This window comes from Colobus angolensis, unplaced genomic scaffold (genome assembly GCF_000951035.1).
Source record: "Colobus angolensis palliatus isolate OR3802 unplaced genomic scaffold, Cang.pa_1.0 Scaffold35, whole genome shotgun sequence".
NCBI classification, from domain to species: Eukaryota; Metazoa; Chordata; class Mammalia; order Primates; family Cercopithecidae; genus Colobus; species Colobus angolensis.
This window is the reverse complement of record NW_012116821.1, coordinates 11,151,828-11,171,580: the sequence shown is the minus strand read 5'-3', so window position 1 is coordinate 11,171,580 and position 19,753 is coordinate 11,151,828. Positions and strand designations below refer to the sequence as shown.

Genomic DNA, 19,753 nt, shown 5'->3' with positions numbered 1-19,753 from the left:
AGGTATTTCCCTGGAAGAAGCATCCTCCCTGGCAGCTGTCATTATTATAGGGGTCCTTCCCTTCCCCACACTCCAAAGGCAGTTAAACACTTGGGTATTAAATGTTTGTGGGAAGTGGAAAAAAGAAGAAAGCAGTGTCTTGTTTTACACAGAGCTGAGCCCCCTCATAGGCATGAGAAGATCGGGATCTCTCTTGGGCAACCCCACCCTATCCTACCTAGGGTAGCTGAGACTGTGCTCTTGAGAGCAGAGTAGAGAACACTTGCTGGGTGCTGCCTGGGTGTCCCTGGCATTCCTGTTAGGAGAGGCACACCTATCCTTGCTGGGGATACCCAGGCAAGGACCAGAACTAGGCCTTGAAAAGACCAAATGTCATAGCTGATAGGGACACATTTTCTATAAATTAGAGAAAAGAAAAAAGAGCAAAGAATGCCAGACTAAAAGTGAACTGATGTTAAAAGATTGATATAGGATGAGGGTGAATTTACGAAACATGAAAATACCAGAGAGGGGCTACAGGCCTCTACAGGATCTCACTCCAGGCAATGGCTCACTGTGAAAACAAAACTAACAAGAAGCCAGATAAATAGGAAACTAAAAGTCTGTTGCATTTAGTTCTAATGTTGATTGAAAAAAATAGATTATATTCTACTGCCAGTTCTTTAATATACCTTCTCTGTTAATAATCCCACAGGAATCCTAAAAAACAGATACTACCAATCTCTACTCTACAGTTGAAAAAACCGGCAGAAAGGTTAAATGACTTGCCCCAGGTGGATTTCAGGCCTGTCTGACAGAGCTTCTTGACCCTGTATGTCTTCTTGGCCCTGTTTGTCTATCAAGAATGTTGTGCTTTTAAATGCTATTTACATAGATGAAGATTCTGCAAACTTTTTCTTCAAGGGCAAATATTAAGTATTTTAGGCCTTCTGGACCATAGAGTTTCTGCTGCAACCACTCTAAGTGCTAAAGTAACCACAGGCAATATGTAAACAAATGGGCATGTGTTCTCCAATAAAACAGAAGGCCAGTGTGCCAAATGCTGATATAGAACAGGGGCTGACAAATCATAGTTCTACACCAAATCCAGCCCACCACCTGTTTTTGTAAACAAAGCTTTATTCATGATCTAGATGCAGCCTATCATCTAGAGCATTTCTAGCCAACTGAAGGGTAATTCACCAAGCTATAATAATGCCCTAGGTTCACAGAAACATTGTGGGGAACATCCAGAGCTCTTTGTTCTAATCTTTCTTCACAAATAATGTTCTGATTCCTAATCTGTGACCTGTGTGGTCCAGCCCTCCAGGTGGGAGGGCCCTGACAAACACCTCGTGCCCTACTGGTGACCTCTCATTGCAAAGGAACAGAGACATTCTTCATCATCATCAATCAACCAGTGATTCAATTTCTGGAAGACTCAGTACCCTTGGGGAGCTGAAAAAAACAAAAAAGGAGATTCTTAACCTGAAAAGATGGTGGCCAAAGATGAAGCTTGTGGTGACATGACAATTAATTAATTTATTCATTCAAATGTTTTATTGTCTACTCTGTGCCATGCAGAAATGCACACCAACTTCAGACTAAAAACACTGACTCACAGCACTTAAGTCAATACTTTACATAGAGCAAATCCCCATGTTATTTACAACGCCAAAAGACTCGAGCTAGAACACAACCCATATTCAAGCAAGCAGATCGACACAGACAGACATGTTGCAATAGGAGCCCCAGTACAAAGAACTCCAGCTTCCTGTCCAAGAGTAGCAGCCACAGGAGCAGAACCTGCAGGCTATGGGAGGGCAGGGACTACGCCAGCTCACTGATGAATCCTGAGTGCCTGGCTCAATGACCGTCAACAGTGGGGGCTACAAAATACTTGTCTGTATTACCATGAATTACCTCCACCGCTTCTGATAAGCTGCAGTGTGAATGGCCAGCCTGAAGGTCAGACTTCCTAACTGTCACATTAATGAGATCTTATTCTCCATACCTGGACTGTCTGGTAATCAGAAGCATCAATTCCTTTTATGGTCACCTCTCGGAAGACTCTTGGCTCCAGTTCCTCTTTGGTAAGATCACAGTGATAAATGATACCTAAAAAGTAGAAGAAGGCTTGGTTTAGTCTACGGAACTCACTAGATGCAAAGGGGGCAAGGATCACAAACCACAACCAAATGTCAGTAATAGCAAGAGAGGAGTATTTGTCAGGGACTTGGTTAATCCCTACCACAGTCGAAGGCTCACTGCAGACAAGTGCTTACAACAGAGTCTGGCATGTAAGGGGTGCTATGTAAGTGTTCATCCTCATCATCACCATCTCATGCAGCCTTCTTTTTTACAACACTAGTAAGTGTATACATTTTAGAAGATTCTAATGCATTCTGTGAATATGGGAAAAGGTGAGAAACCTAATTATGGAAATTTAACTGGTCTTCCCCAAGCTGGGTCACTTAGGAATTCAGGTAAAAAAAAATGGTAGACTTCATCTAGCGCCATTTGACCTGGGAGGTCACTGACAAAAAACTCAAGTGATTTGCCCAGGGTCAAGAGCCAGTCAGGGGTCTGTTGATAAACACTCTGGGGCTCCTGCTACCTGACACCTACCTCTCTGTGGACTCATGTGGACAGCAATCACGGACCAAAGATGATCAGTAGGTATTACAAAATTGCTTTTCCAATTTGGATGATCCCAGTAATTGTGCACAACACAAAATGACTACTATACATACTAAGAATTCCAGCTTACGTAACACTAATTAAACATTTCCCGAATTTAATGCTACTACTTTCTAACATTTAAGAAATAAATCAAAGAAATAATAAGACAAGTCATTAATGTTTGAAAACAATGACACTGCTGTGGTTTATAAAACAGAATTAGTCATCCACAGAGTGGCTGGTGTGGAAATAGCACCTCCCCACATAATACTTTAAACATATGCTGTCAAGTATATGAAAAATCGATTTAGTGATCCCATCAGTACTTGCTGGAAAACCAAAAACCAAACAGTACTCCCACAGGGCACATTTAAATGGAATAATCATTATTAAAATGTCAGTCCTTTCTTCTGGACTCCTCTGTGTATGCACTTCACTAACAGCTGGGAAACAATATGCTGCCCCCGGCTGGAAAGGAGTAATACACTTAGATCGGTGAACAGCACAGCCGCCAATCCTTATGAATGTTGTCTCAATTCTCATGATTACAGACAAACTGTTTTAAGGTTACCATAACAGGGTATACGATTAACACTGACAGAAAGATGTATTAACATGACTCAAGTATTGACTTTCTTGGTTGAAGTTACGCTTGGATATTTGTTAGAATATACCTTTATATATACTTCCAGTTGCATTCTGTGAGCATGCATTCTAATTTACCAGATATACTGAACACTGTACTTGCCTAAATCAATGTAATCTTGAGGGTAAAAGGCTATCTCTTGTGGTGTGTTTTAATTTTTAAGAGCTGCTTGATCAGTACCTGGTGCCCACCACAAACACAAAAAGCATGTGAATCTTTGAAAAAAAGGACAAATAAACAACAACAACAACAACAACAACAACAACGACAGCGTGCAGACCAAGCATGTGCCATTTGAGCACCTGCCTCACCCTGGCATCACCATGACCTATAGTACAGCAAATGACAAAGGCCTAGGGAGCCAAAATTCCCAGCTCTGCAAGTTGCTAGCTCAGTGACCTGAGACAAGGCTCCAAAGTTCTGTAGTGAAAGACAATAAGTAGGAAATAGACTCTAAACGCCTATTTATCTAGAAAGGTTGAGACATCAAATCTAACCGCAGAATGAAATAAATACGCAACAGGGGCTGGTTACTGTTCACGGAAAGAGTTTCAAATGCCCGACCTCCCTATTCTTCTGTCCTGTGCACCAGAAGTGGTGCCTTGAAGGAAGCTGTGTTAAACCTGGAGGTATTGGCACTTAACATATTTTACCGATACTTTCTATTTACAGATCCATCTAGGTTAGCCCCTTGCATATTCACAGCATAATGTGAATCCGTATAATCTAATGATGCTTTGTGTCCCATCTGATTTGGCTCACAGAGGATAAGAACAAGGAAGGTGGGGTTTGAAGAAAACATCCTAGAATCATAAACCAGAGTTGGTCAGGTGATCACTAGGAAATAAACTTCAAAGCTTAAGGCTGAAAAAAGAGAACTGAACTATGGAAGTCCCTTAAGGCCAGAGGAGGTATCTGGACTTGAGAAGGAGGCAGGGAGATCAGCTGGTATGTTCCCAGTGTAATCTGAAATAAATGTAAGGAGAAGCAGGAGTAGTCAAGAGAAAGAGACAACTCTAGGAGAAGCCACCAAAACAAGAATCAGGGGATCCGAAAAGTCACGTATGTAAAAAGGTGGCACACTTTGTAACCCACAGGATTTTGTTTTAACTGATTTTAGGTTGGGTTTTAACATTATTAAACGAAAGAAAAAAAAGTCTCAAAAAGTTTAGACTTTCACTGATAATCCCTGAAAGGCTTTTCTATGATTTCTCACCCTTGACTCCCAGAGCCATGCATATGGGACTGCTCTACGAGATTATCACAACATGCAGGTCTGGAGCTCACCCCAGGCAACTCTCCAAGGTTCCACAAGCACAGAGTTCACAGGTTCAACCACTAAGTGGTTTGAACCACAGGGAATAAGTGCACTGTGCTCTAATCTGCTACGGCTGCCTGTTTTCTTCCAAATGTGACTCAAGGTGCCAAAATAAGTCATAAGTGGCTTGGGCTCAAGATGTGTTTTCACCATGTACCTCCAAGGAAAACAAAGTCAGCTGGTGTGCACCTGCCAGAGGTACCACATGTCTGCAGCAGGAAGCTGGAGCTGCAGTTATTTGTGACCCTGGGGCTTTCTATATAATTGAGTGCCTCTGCTCTTTACTGTAGTAGTGAACAGCTAGCCTTCAGACACCAGTGCAAGACTACTTGTGAGCTGATGTGTATATACACACACTGACAATCCATGCTTTCGTGAGATCTAATCTAATTATCTGATGACTGTTTTTGCATTTGGTCTCACAAGATCTGAGTGTGGAAGCCCCATTCTCTGGTTTTAGAAATCAAACTGCATTCGGGAGAGAAAAGAGAAAAATGGAGGCAAAACTAGTAAAAGGAGACAGACAAAGCTTGGTCAGAAAATTAAAGCTTGGTCAGAAAATGCCTGGCAGTACAGAACGAGGAACACACTTCTCTTTTCAAATTTCACAGCCACAGTCATGGATAATATTTCATTGCTTGGCACAGAACCCAACATTTTACACTTGGACAATAAGCCCTTTCTTCCCCAGGTAATGATGAGCTTGTTCCTGACATATATGGTCACATGCGGTCACTGAAGGAGGTTTACAGGCCTTTGGGGACTCCAGCTTTTATTAAGAGCAGGTGAGTCACCCTCACTGCCCTCCTCATTGTCCTTTATCCATTTAAACTGTTTAAGATACAAAATTTTCCAAAGTAAAACTTCTGTATCCAGTGTAAATTTGAGGAAATAAACTGTGGGTACTGCACCAGTGGGTTAAGAATGGCTATCTAGAAGAAATGATTTTCCTCATCTGTCCAATGGCTGCTGCTGTACTCCAGGTTCTAGGGGGAAGAGGGAATGCGGGAAGGTGCAGGACACCCTGAAGTCGAATTCTTGAACAGTCGCTTCCTGGCTTCTGGCCCTTGTGCGGTTTCCACATTCTTGTGGGTGCTTTTCCTAGTTTCTCTTGATCCACTGCAAGGTGCTTGGGAAAGTAAAGTCTGCTAGGTTTTCAAGGTATACTATCAGACCTATTTACAGAACATTATTCTTTTGGTTTTAATAACCCTGACAGCAACCTGCCACCACAATAAGATTCCTTATGGATTGCCTGCTCTGTGACTCAGAGGCTCAAAATAAAAGTGCCGAGACATCACTGTCAACTGGCCAAATCCCAAGAGGCGGTCGGGGCCACTTGAGCACCTGCCTTGCTCTCCCCTAAGACTGCTTTTTTTGTCTAATGACCAAACGACTGCAGCAAAATTGAGTGGGACAAAAAGCACTTTGGAGGAGTTCAACATATGTGCATAAGGAAAGTGCAGACTTTTTTTCAGCCAGATTGCTTTTAGGAAAGGGTCTGCCTGGTCAACTGCAAACTGCCAACTGAGCCAGACTCCTGGGACAAACCACAGTGTGTGTATGGCCATGACGCTACAAAAACAGTGCAGACGGATGGAATGCAGGAAAAAAACAAAACAAAGCAAACTGAGTGTGACCAATTTTTTTTTTTTTTTAAGTTAAAAAGAGAGCTATGTTTACTTTGGGGAAAATTAACCCATACCATAAAATGTAAAACCACAACTTACAAGTGTTTCCCTTTCCTACTAGAACCAAATAACACACATTTTTTCATGATGTAAGACTATACTTTTAGAATTACATTTTATTTCGGTTTAACAACAGCAGAATTGATTCTCAGCTTATTCCAGAGAACATTTTTTTGTCAGATGTAGCTAAATATTTTACATTTTTATATCTGCACTGTGTTCTTGTGCATATAGACCAAAGACTGAATCAAATGTTGTATTCATTGGTACTAATTTTTTTTTTTTTTTTGAGATGGAGTCTCGCTCTGTTGACAGGCTGGAGTGCAGTGGTGCGATCTTAGCACACTGCAACCTTTGCCTCCCGGGTTCAAGCGATTCTCCTGCCTCGGCCTCCTGAGCAGCTGGGACTACAGGCGCATGCCGCCATGCCAGGCTAATTTTTGTATTTTTAGTAGAGGCTGGGTTTCACCATGTTGCCCAGGATGGTCTCAATCTCTTGACCTTGTGATCCACCCGCCTTGGCCTCCCAAAGTGCTGGGATTATAGGAGTAAGCCACTGTGCCTGGCCCATTGGTACTAATTTTTAATCAACCTAGAATGTTAGCTGTTCCTGCCTCCAGAAGAACAGAGACTTGGAATATAGGATTAATGAGAGTGCCATTATAGGCATTTACATTTCCCTTTGTTCTGGGCATCTGTTCTAGCATTTTATTCCCAGTAAGTAATTTTGGCTATAATACAGCATATGTGATTTTCAATAACATAGCATTATACTTCCATTTCCCCAAAGAAACCCAAACACCAGTCTGATTTTTAAAGTGAACAGCAACAGTGAAAAAACACTTGCCTGGAGATAAAAAGGAAGTAAACTGATAGAAGATTTCAGTGTCCTTCTTCTGACCGCTGTACCCCACGATGCTGCCGACCTCAAGCGGGAAGGTCTTAAGGAGAGCACCAGTAGTCAGGTCGTGGAGCTGCAGAATGTTCTTGACGTCATGGAGGTAGCATAAGACCAAGAAGTTGGACCTGACACAAGCTACCCACTCTGAAAGGATAAGAAGAGAAAACACCTAATGCAATTTTAAAGATTAATGAAAACATATTTAATTGAGCAACAGTTCCAGAGCTACACATAGGACTCTATGTAGCAATGAGACTTGCAATGTCACTTTTACTTTTTTTTTTTTTTTTTTTGGAGACAGGGTCTTGCTCTGTTGCCCAGGCTGGAGTGCAGCAGTGCAATCTCAGCTCACTGCAACCTCTACCTCCCAGGTTCAAGGGATTTTTCTGCCTCAGCCTCCCAAGTGGCTGTGCCACCACGCCTGGCTAATTTTCATATTTTTAGTAGACGGGGTTTCACTATGTAGTCCAAACTGGTCTTGAACTCCTGGCCTCAAGAGATCTGCCCATCTCGGCCTCCCAAAGTGTTGAGATCACAGGCGTTTACAGGCGTGAGCCACCGCGCCCAGCCTGATAATTGGTTTTAATTATTCATCTAGATTTCAACATATTCCTTTAATAAATGACTATTTTATTTCCTCGGCCAGGGGCTTTTGATGACCTAGATAACGTGTGGAATAGTAACCCTGCCTTCCTGTTTTGTGCCCATTATCATGCTATAGGAGCTATAAGGAGGAAAACAATAAAAGCCAAATCATGGTTCATGTCTGACAGGATTATTAGATAAAAATGTAATAAGCCCTTGTTATCCACCAGATTCCCTGCAAAGTGCTAGAGAGACAAGTAGGAAGATGAGGTCGATTCTGCTCGTGAGACAAAATCATATAAAAATGCAAGTAATAAACCATAAACAAGGGTAAGTGACTGGTTGGGTGAGGATCCAAAACGAATGACAGCCCTAAAGCAAGGGTTGAATTGAGTCTCAAGTACAGGAGTGTGGAGATGGAGGGGAAATGGGGGCCAGCAGGAAAAGCACAGCATCCTATGGGATGAGGTGCAGGAAGATAGGCGACTCCTGGCACGAAGGTCAGAGCCAGGAATGGGGAAAGGAACAGAAAGGACAGAAAGAAGACTGGTAAAGAGAACAAATGAGAGATCCATTTTCAAGAGGAAGAGCTGTTTAGGTTAAGACAGATGGAGATGCTAGTGGTGGTCTGATAGGCCATCCAGTGAGCCAGGTAGAGGGGAGTTTAGTTACCTGTGACTGTGGAGCCACTGTTTGAACACAAGGGCAACACAAAGATGGCATTAATCAAGGATGCATGTGTCTGACAGCTGAATGCAGAACAATGGAAGTCTACGGAGGGGAGAAGAGTTAAGAGCACTACTGCAACAAGCCAGGGAGAACACCACATCAAGCAGGGGATAAAGTCTGGGTAGGAAAGAAAATAAATGAAAAGTACTTCCCAAGAAGAATAGCCAGGGCTTGATGCCTACAGGGATATGGAGAGTAAGGTAGAGAAAAGAGTTCTCCTCAACTCCCAGGGCTGCAACTTGCAGTGACAGAGTTCAGTGACAGAGCTGGGAGAGTAGGAGTGAGAGGTGATGAGGAAAGGAGAAAACGAAGGGCAAGCACAGAGGTCTGCCTGAGGTAGGGCCAGGTCCCCCAGAGGGAGAGACACCGCAGCAAGTGGAAGCGAGGACAGGGCTGCAGGTGACAGGCCACATGTGCTGAACAGACAAGCCTTTCTTGGGTTTCATGTGGTAGGGTGGGGTTCTTGACGCTGCTTATTTTGATAACCCAAGAAACTAGCAGTTCGCGTTTTTAGGATGCTAGAATTTATCCACATGAAAAACAAGATGTTGGCCAGAGGGAACTCTGAGGGTCACCAGGGGCCTTGATCTTGGGCTGCTGAGATTACTATGGCAAGCTTTTTTTTCTCAAGTGAGAACATAAAGAAGAACTCATACAACCAAAAGTAATTTGCTCATTCTCCGATGCACTTTTTAAAAAAACCTCAATCAGGCAACATATTTCATGTGGCTTAATGTTTTAAAGAGACAAAAGTATGGGGGGAAAATGAAGCAAATTATAGCTGTCAAAGAATAATCAATCTGTGTTAACTATGAGTACATCAGAATTATAAAACAGACAAAAGTGAGTAACAAAAGGACAAGGTGATTTGTAGACTGTCATTAATAAAAGCTCTGACTTTACAGCTGTACTTTATGACTCATTTCTAGTTCTTTTTTCTCAATAGGGTGCTCCGTGCTAATGATATATGGCACATTCAAATTCAACCGTGCTTCTCTTTAAATTGATGAGTTCTAGTGAACACTGAAGGTTTCCCCTTTCCAGTCTGAAAATCTTATAACCTTTCAGAAGGAAGGTTATACAAATATACCACCCCCCTCAACAAAATCTCCTAGCATTAATCTGCATTTCATTACATCTATAAGATGGAATGTCACCTTAAGGCATAGTTAAAACCCCTTTTGACTTTAAATGGCAGAAATTCAGATGCCTTGGGAAACAGTTACAACATCCATGATGGTGTCCTATACAAGAATCACTGTTTAATCCTGACCTGTGCCTGAAAAACTCCTTGAGCACCTACATGAAGACTTATGCCACCCAAGTCTCATTGGGATGCACCAACGTATGAGGTCTGTGCATGAAGAACAGAGTGCTGAACCTGGCACGCAGGAAGCCCTCACTAACTGCTGGCTATAACTAACCTTAGGGGGACATTCCTGCCTTGGTTTGGACAGAAGCCATCAGGCTATCAAAGTGACTATGAAACAGATTCACTACACAAAGATACTGAAATAAATGGTCAAAAATCTGTTTTGTGTCTCGTGGATCTCTCATTCAAATATAAATAAGGGTCAGAACGTGAACAGAGGGTTTTGAGAAGACAGGTGATAAGATTCCCTCTTGTTCTCGCCTGTAAGTCCCCCGCCCTATGGGAGGGTGACAAGATTATCACCTTCTACCGACCCCAGCCTAACACAGACAGGGTACTGGTGCCTGATCCAGACCTGCAAGTTATAGGGACTGTGCCTGGAAATCCAAAAGGCAGGAGACTGGCCAATGACTTGAGAGGAAGAGCCTGGAATGGGTTGCTGTCTCAGGGTTACAGACGTGAATTTCGAGCAGGCATGCGGTTGTCTTGGGTCCTGTCCAACAGAACTGCCTACAGGGGTACGGAGATCTAAGTACAAAAGGGTTGGGGGTGCAGTCAGGTGCCCAGGCGCTGAACAGACTCAAGAAAACACCCAGGAGTGCTTTCTCCAGTGTCAAGGGACCTGCAGAAACAAGGGACCAGCAGGAAGTGCCCACAGAAACCTGTGATCCTGAGAGAAGCCGCTGGAATCAGCTGCTCCCCTGCCACCCCCAAGCAATGCTAAGTTTAAATACCTGCCAGGCACAGAAAGCACACCACCTTGAGCAAGGGAGAAATCGTTCCTTATTGATCAAGGACCTGAACGTGGATCTGCCTGACTCCAAGACCTGTGCTTTAATTCACTGGAAAACACATTTTAGGACTGCTTTATCTCAGATAGGGCCACTCTGCAGATCTCAAGGGGGACTTTTTTTCCTCATTATATACCACGTATATTTGCATTTTTAAATGGTCCTATTTTATCCTCATTCAACCCAGCAGCAGAAGTTCACCACCACCAAGTAAACTTCCTTGGCCTAATGGTACTGAACTCTTCTTTGGTGTAAAAAACTGTCCCCAAATTAATGAGTTTTATTCTAGTCAAAATCAACTTTCATGCAACAAATAATTTATAAAGCAGCATATCATTTTTGGAAAAATCACAGAGAATGAATAAATGGGAACTGAAAGGCTCTCTGTGAACATGACTGATACGGAAGTGACATTCTCAAGAGGTTAACATAGTTCACTGCACAAAGCAGCAACTGCGATGGGTTTCAATTCAATCTGACAATAGTCTATTCCCTTTTCTAATAAGAGGGCTCTAAATCTACACTAAAATCAACAACAGGGATACTGCCAATAGCCAAAGGTTACTCAAAAGCTTAAAGCTAAGGATTCTAAATCTAAATAGTTTTAAAAATTAAATGTTCGTGATTATTACCAGACATTAAATATACAAAGACAACTGACCTACTTTTTAAAAAGCAGTACCTTCGAAGTCTGAAATCCTACCTCTACAATTTTTATGAAGACCCTGCATTTCTACATGATACAGTACTAAGCTACAAAGATATGACACAATGAAAACTTGGATGAACTATTTAGACACTTCATTCCTGATGACTACAGGTTGAAGGTTTTTTTATCTTGTAACAGGTCACTAGAGAATGAGAGATGCACTAACTTGTTGACGTTCTCATCAAAAACAAGAGCACAATTTTCAAGTAACATGTGTTCTCACCTAAGACATCTTTCTCATGCTCAGGAACAAGCACTTTCCACTTAGACTCTTCAGGATCCCTGAAGTCAATGTTGATCACGCGATAGTTGGGACAATGGCGATTCGTCTTGAACGTGAACACCGTCCCCTCATTGGTCACGTAGTCATATTCTCCTTCAAAGTTGTCGATCAGTTTTACCCACTTTAGGATTCCTGGCAAGAGACCAAGCATTATCATCTCTCTAATGTTTAAAAATGGTGTTGCTTTGTGTGTAGGGAGGAGAGGGTGGATCTTTCTTATCCCCAAAACATAAAGCAGAGATATTTGGGAGATCTAGGGCATGAAAAGGAGCAAGGACCAGTTGTAGGTGGATTGAAAAATGCTAAGGAGCCCTTGAAACACCCGGCAAGGAGGGCAGAACGAAGGACCTCTCTTCCCAGCCCATCACCCCCACAAAATCTGGTAAATCCTCTTCCACCTGAGCCAGCCTCAAATCGGGGTACTTCTCTCCAACCTCTCCTGCCACCACACCATTCATTCCAAGTCGTCGTCGTCTCCCTCCCAAGTCTTTGTGTTCCACAGCAGTGGCTCCCAACCACGGACACTTTCACCCCCAGGGAACATCTGAAAATGTCTGGAGACATTTTCGGCTGTCACAACTTGAGGGTGGGGCTACCACTGGCACCTAAAGGGTAGAGACCAGAGATGCTGCTAAACATGCTACAAGGCACAGGACAGCCCTATAACAAAGTAGCAGCCAGCTAAAAAGGTCAATAGTGCCAAGTCTGAGAATTCTTGGTCTATAACATTAGCTTCCTGCCTGGTCTTCCCACTGTCACTCTTGATTTTCTCAGTATGGCAGCCATCACAATATCTCAATCTTCTAAACTGGTCCATGTTAGTGCCCTTAGAAACTTTCAATGACTTCTCCATTATACTTGAAATAAAATCAAAATTTCTTCCCATGGTCTTGCATGCTACAGTCCTTTCCCACTTAGCCAACTTCAGATGGTTCCAACACTTGCTTCACTTCCTGTCCTTTACTGGCATTGGCCTTTATTAGATGCCACTTTTCATAGGCACCCAGTTTGTTTCTTCACAGCACTTCTCTCAAGAATATTCATCTATTTATTTTTGTTTGTTAAAAGATGAGGTCTCTCGGTTGGGCATGATGGCTCATGACTCTAATCACAGCACTTTGGGAGGCCAGGGAAGGCGGATCACTTGAGGTCAGGAGTTCGAGACCAGCCTGGCCAACATGGTGAAACCCTGTCTCTATTACAAATACAAAATTAGCTGGGTGTGGTGGCACATGCCTGTAATCCCAGCTACTCAGGAGGCTGAGGCACGGAACTGCTTGAACCCAGAAGGCAGAGGTTGCAATGGGCTGAGACTACACCACTTCACTCCAGCCTAAGTAGAGTGAGACTCTGTCTCAACAACAACAACAACAAAAAGAGATGAGGTCTCTCCATGTTGCCCAGGCTTGAACACAGTGGCTATTCACAGGTATAATCATAGTTCACTGCAACCTCCAACTCCTGGGCTCCCAAGATCCTCGCTGCCTCAGCATCCCGAGTAGCTGGGACTACACATACACAACCTAGTGCCCAGCTCTTTCTCAAGATACAATCATGTATTTATTTGCTTTTTGTTTGTCTTTTCATTCACTGTTTCATACTTGGGATAAAACTGAGTGGCAGGTAACTTGAAACATACAAAATAAAATTTTCTTTGGCATAAGAGGGACATTTTCCAGTCTTTAATACTAAGAACTAGAGATGATCATCACTAAAGAAAATTTTCAGTACGTCCATATCATCATCATTTAAATAGCTCCCTAAACGCCACTTTTAATATTTAAAGTTGAAACCACAAAATCCCTTGGAAAAATATCTGTTTTACCATGTGTTTGACACAGATGATGTTCAGAGAACATTTCAAAAGTTCTATAAACAAAAAAGTTCTATGACTTCTAAACTACCAAAAGGCAATGCCAGATCTTAGCTATTCTCCAATTAGCTACTTTTAATTTCACAGTGAAATTGCTACACTAATTTGGGTAGTTCATTTACATTCCTTGAATCTCTCAAGGCAATTTTACATTCATTATCTCATTCATCTCTGCAGCATATCTTCATATAATTTGTTATTGAATTAAACTTAACAGGGAAATAAACTCCACCATAGAAAGAGTTCTGTGGTCATATGTTTGGATTAAAACCCCAGTTCTAACACTATTTAGTTGGGTGACCTCGGGCAATCTCTTTATTCCTTGCTAACCCTCATTTTCTTAACTGTAAACTAGCAATAATAGGTAAATATAAAAATACTATAGGGCCAGGCACAGTTGCTCACGCCTGTAATCCCAGCACTTTGGGAGGTCAAAGCGGGAGGATCACAAGGTCAGGAGATTAAGACCATCCTGGCTAACACGGTGAAATCCCATCTTTACTAAAAAAATACAAAAAAATTAGCCAGGTGTGGTGGCCGGCACCTGTATTCCCAGCTACTCAGGAGGCTGAGGCAGGAAAATGGTGTGAACCCGGAAGGCGGAGCTTGCAGTGAGCCGAGATTGCGCCACTGTACTCTAGCCTGGGTGACAGAGTGAGACTCCATCTCAAAAAAAAAAAAAAAAAAATTCTAAAAGTAACTATTAGTACCTTCCCCATAATAAAAACTCAAATTTAAAATAAGTGATTGGAGGCTGGCTATGGTGGTTCACACCTGTAATCCCAGCACTTTGGGAGGCCGAGGCAGGCAGATCTCTTGAGGCCAGGAGTTTGAGACCAGCTTGGACAACACAGCAAAACCCTGTCTCTACTACAAACACAAAAAAATTAGCCAGGCATGGTGGCACACACCTGTAATCCAAGCGACTTGAGAGGCTGAGGCAAGAGAATTGCTTGAATCCAGGAGGTGGAGGCTGCAGTGAGCCAAGATCATGCCACTGCATGCCAGCCTGGGCGACAGAGCAAGACCCTGTCTCAAGAAAATATACATAAAATATTCCCATATGTTACTGAAAAGAATGTGTATTCTGAAGTTGTTGGGTGTGATATGGTAAACATGCCTACTAGGTTGTTAATCAGATTGTTCAAATCTTCTATATATTTACTGATTTCTTTTAGCCATTCTGTCACATAAAAGGTCTATTAAAAAATGTTCGTCTAGGCCTGTGGATTTTTCTGTTTTTGCTCATATTTCTATTAATTTTTGCTCCCTGTATTTTGTAATCATGATGTTAGATACACAAAGAAGTATCACATCTAAATAAAACTGAATTGAAACTTTTATGAAGTATTATCTCTAGTGATGCTTTCTGCTTTAAAGTCTACTTTCATATTAAAATAGCTACAGCATTCTCATGGTAGTATCTTAGATTAGTTATTAATCACTTTCTTATTAGCTATGTGATGCCTTCAAACAGGCATTTTCCCCAGCTTTTCTAGTTGTCTTCTGCAAAATGGTTTGTCTCAATCTGTATTGGAAAGAGTCTGCTCTTTCTGTGCCTATAAACTTCTGTGTCTATAAACTCAATGTCCATCTCATGATGGGCTGTATTCTAGATAGTTCCTTTATATATCTACATTCTATTTCACTAATTATCTCTTTGGCTGTGTCTAATCTCTTCCTTAGCCTAATAAATGAATGTTTAATGTTAATAATCTTCTTTAAAATTTCTAGAAGTTCTACTTAGTCATTTTTCAAATCTGGCTGGTCATTTTTTACAGTATCTTATTTATTGCTCATCCTTCCAAGCTGCTTGTTTATTTTTTAAAAGGAGCATCACATTGTTTAACTATATTTAATATATTCATTTTTCACTAGGCATCTGATAATTTGACCAGCAGCCAGTATTTCTGCTGGCTCTAATTTCTCATGCTGGTGAATTTCTTCATCTGATTTATGATCTTTTTTTTACTGTGAACTGCTGATTTTCCTTGAAACATTATCTGTGGAAATTATTGGAGGCCTGGGTTGAAGTAGCACTCTTTCAGAGATGTGTGTTTCCTTTCTTGCCTCTTGGGATGCAACCAACCTGACAGCAATATAATTAAATTATTGGCATGAGGATTTTGGATCTCATTGGAACAACCAAGTCAACCTGCATTCATGTGATGGCCTTTCTCGTGTTTTAGGAGAATTCACACCCTGTCTTCCCCTACCCCTTCTAGTGCCTAGGTAAAGATAGGCAGGTTTCCTTACTGTTCACTCCTGATCCCCAGCCTCTCCACTGGCAAATTTATTTTTATCAGTCATCCTTATACTGACAGTATGTCTCAGCAGACTCCCAATTATGCTTTATTTCCTATCCCCATTTCCCTCTTTCCCCAGCAGAAACATTCAGGGACAATCCAACTCACATTCCAGCATTCCTGCTTTCATTTCATCTTTGGTCTTTATGGTTTCCCTTCTTTCATGCCAACTTAGCAATATACTTGGAAAGATACTTTATATTTTACATTTCAGTTGTTTCAACTGGGAGTCATTCAGAGTATATAAACTGCCAAACTCCCAGAAACAGACGTCTTACAACTAATTTTCAACCAATTTGAAAAAATGTTCATAAACTCTGCATCTGAGTTGCAATTAGCTTTTTTTATCCAGTGATAAACTACTAACCTCAAAAGACTACTCAGCAGGTGATCCACTCAAAGGCAATTCATCTTGGTCTACATAAAACAATGCTTTAAAAAAAAATCCCCATTCCTTAAAAGAAAAACAATTTAAGAAAAATATTAGCTGGTAATACAAAATTTGAAGAGAATAAGAAAATGTACATTTACTTATAATAAGAACGATGAAACAATTTTCTGGACTATGACATTTGTAGACATGAAATCTTGGCTCAGTGAAATGTCAGATTCCTTAAATGTTCCCCCAACAATAAAGCATTTCCTGATGTGAAACCTTTATTTCACAGAGTAACCACCTTATGGTTGCTGCCTGACAAGGTCCTGGAGCCAGTGATATTTGTTATGACTCCTCCCTACCCAAAGTCACTAGAGTATGCACCAACGGCAAAGCACAGTGGAAATTTCCTTCAGTCCTGCTGTCTAATTAGATAAGCCTGAAGATGTGGCACAAATGAAAATCATTCAAGCTCCAGGAGGGAGGTTCCAAGATGGCCGAATAGGAACAGCTCTAGTCTACAGCTCCCAGCGTGAGTGATACAGAAGACGGGTGATTACTGCATTTCCAACTGAGGTACTGGGTTCATCTCATTGGGGCTTGTCAGACAGTGGGTGCGGCCAACAGAGCATGAGCCAAAGCAGGGCGGGGCATCGACTCACCCAGGAAGCACAAGGGATCAGGGAACTCCCTTTCCTAGCCAGGGGAAGCTGTGACAGATGGTACCTGGAAATTCGGGACACTCCCACCCTAATACCGTACTTTTCCAATGGACTTAGCAAACAACACACCAGGAGATTACATCCCACGCCTGGCTCAGCGGGTCCCATGCACACAGAGCCTCACTCGCTGCTACCACAGCAGTCTGAGATCAAATTACAAGGTGGCAGTGAGGCTGGGGGAGGGGCACCCACCATGGCTGAGGCTTGAGTAGGTAAACAAAGTGGCTGGGAAACTCAAACTGGGTGGAGCCCACCACAGCTCAAGAAGGCCTGACTGCCTCTGTAGACTCCAACTCTCAGGGCAGGGCATAGCTGAACAAAAGGCAGCAGAAACTTCTGCAGACTTAAACGTCCCTGTCTGACAGCTTTGAATAGAGTAGTGGTTCTCCTAGCACAGAATTTAGATCTGAGAACGGACAGACTGCCTCCTAAAGTGGGTACCTGACCCCCAAGTAGCCTAAGTGGGAGGCACCTCCCAGTAGGGGCCAACTGACACCTCATATGGCCGGGTGCCCCTCTGAGGCACAGATTCCAGAGGAAGGATCAGGCAGTGACATTTGCCGTTCTGAAATATTTGCTGTTCTGCAGCCTCTGCTGGTGATACCCAGGCACACAGGGTCTGGAGTGGACCTCCAGAAAGCTCCAACAGTTTGCAGCTGAGGGTCCTGATTCTTAGAAGGAAAACTCACAAACAGAAAGGACATCCACACCAAAACCCCATCTCTATGTCACCATGATCAAAGGCCAAAGGTAGATAAAGCCACAAAGATGGGGAGAAACCAGAGCAGAAAAGCTGTAAATTCTAAAAATCAGAGTGCCTCTCTCTTCCAGAGGAATGCAGCTCCTCACCAGCAATGGAACAAAGCTGGATGGAGAATGACTTTGACGAGTTGAGAGGAGAAGGCTTCAGATGATCGGTAATAACAAACTTTTCCGAGCTAAAGGAGGATGTTCGAAACTATCGCAAAGAAGCGAAAAACCTTGAAAAAGATTAGATGAATGGCTAACTAGAATAAACAGTGTAGAGAAGACCTTAAATGAACTGATGGAGCTGAAAAACCCATGGCACGAGAACTACATGACAAATGCACAAGCTTAAGTAGCCGATTTGATCAAGTGGAAGAAAGGGTATCACTGACTGAAGATCAAATGAATGAAATGAAACGAAAAGAGAAGTTCAGAGAAAAAAGAGTAAAAGGAAACGAACAAAGCCTCCAAGAAATATGGGACTATGTGAAAAGACCAAATCTACGTCTGATTGGCATACCTGAAAGTGACGGGGAAAATTGAACCAAGTTGGAAAACGCTCTGCAGTATATCATCCAGGAGAACTTCCCCAACCTAGTAGGGCAGGCCAACATTCAAATTCAGGAAATAAAGAGAACGCCACAAAGATACTCCTCGAGAAGAGCAACTCCAAGACACATAATTGTCAGATTCACCAAAGCTGAAATGAACGAAAAAATGTTAAGAGCAGCCAGAGAGAAAGGTCAGGTTACCCACAAAGGGAAGCCCATCAGACTAACAGCGGATCTCTCAGTGGAAACTCTACAAGCCAGAAGAGAGTGGGGTCCAATATTCAGTATTCTTAAAGAAAAGAATTTTCAACCCAGAATGTCATATCCAGCCAAACTAAGTCTAACAAGTGAAGGAGAAATAAAATCCTTTACAGACAAACAAATGCTGAGAGATTTTGTCACCAACAGGTCTGCCTTAAAAGAGCTCCTGAAGGAAGCACTAAACATGGAAAGGAACATCCGGTCAGCTGACATCATGATGACAGGATCAAATTCACACTTAACAGTATTAACCTTAAATGTAAATGGGCTAAATGCTCCAATTAAAAGACACAGACTGGCAAATTGGATAAAGAGTCAAAACTCATCAGTGTGCTGTATTCAGGAGACCCATCTCACATGCAGAGACGAACATAGGCTCAAAATAAAGGGATGGAGGAAGATCTACCAAGCAAATGGAAAGCAGAAAAAATAAAGCCGGGGTTGCATTCCTAGTCTCTGATAAGACAGACTTTAAACCAACAAAGATCAGAAGAGACAAAGAAGGCCATTACATAATGGTAAAGGGATCAATTCAACAAGAAGAGCTAACTGTCCTAAATATATATGCACCCAATACAGGAGAACCCAGGTTCATAAAGCAAGTCCTTAGAGACTTACAAAGAGACTTAGACTCCCATACAATAATAATGGGAGACTTTAACACCCCACTGTCAACAGTAGACAGGTCAACAAGCATATCCAGGAAATGAACTCAGCTCTGCACCAAGCGGACCTAATAGACATCTACAGAACTCTCCACCCCAAATCAACAGAATATACATTCTTCTCAGCACCACATCGCATGTATTCCAAAACTGACCACATAGTTGGAAGTAAAGCACTCCTCAGCAAATGTACAAGAACAGAAATGATAAAAAACTGTCTCTCAGACCACAGTGCAATCAAACTAGAACTCAGGACTAAGAAACTCAATCAAAACCGCTCAACTACATGGAAACTGAACAACCTGCTCCTGAATGACTCCTGGGTACATAATAAAATGAAGGAAGAAATAAAGATGTTTTTTGAAACCAATGAGAACAAAGACACAACATACCATAATCTCTGGGACACATTTAAAGCAGTGTGTAGAGGGAAATCTATAGCACTAAATGCCCACAAGAGAAAGCAGGAAAGATCTAAAACTGACATCCTAACATCACAATTAAAAGAGCTAGAGAAGCAAGAGCAAACACATTCAAAAGCTAGCAGAAGGCAAGAAATAACTAAG

The 19,753-nt window shown here is 42.1% G+C and overlaps 1 protein-coding gene across 1 annotated transcript in view; it reads right to left on the bottom strand.

Moving 5' to 3' along the window:
• PREP (prolyl endopeptidase) overlaps positions 1-19,753 on the bottom strand; it is a 134,653-nt gene that overhangs the window by 51,856 nt on the left and 63,044 nt on the right. The window contains exons 8-10 of the mRNA XM_011952868.1: positions 11,627-11,818; positions 7,164-7,361; positions 1,994-2,097 (exon numbers count right to left, since the gene is read on the bottom strand). Coding sequence (XP_011808258.1) covers positions 1,994-2,097; positions 7,164-7,361; positions 11,627-11,818 — 494 coding nt within the window. The remainder of the gene's footprint in view (positions 1-1,993; positions 2,098-7,163; positions 7,362-11,626; positions 11,819-19,753) is intronic.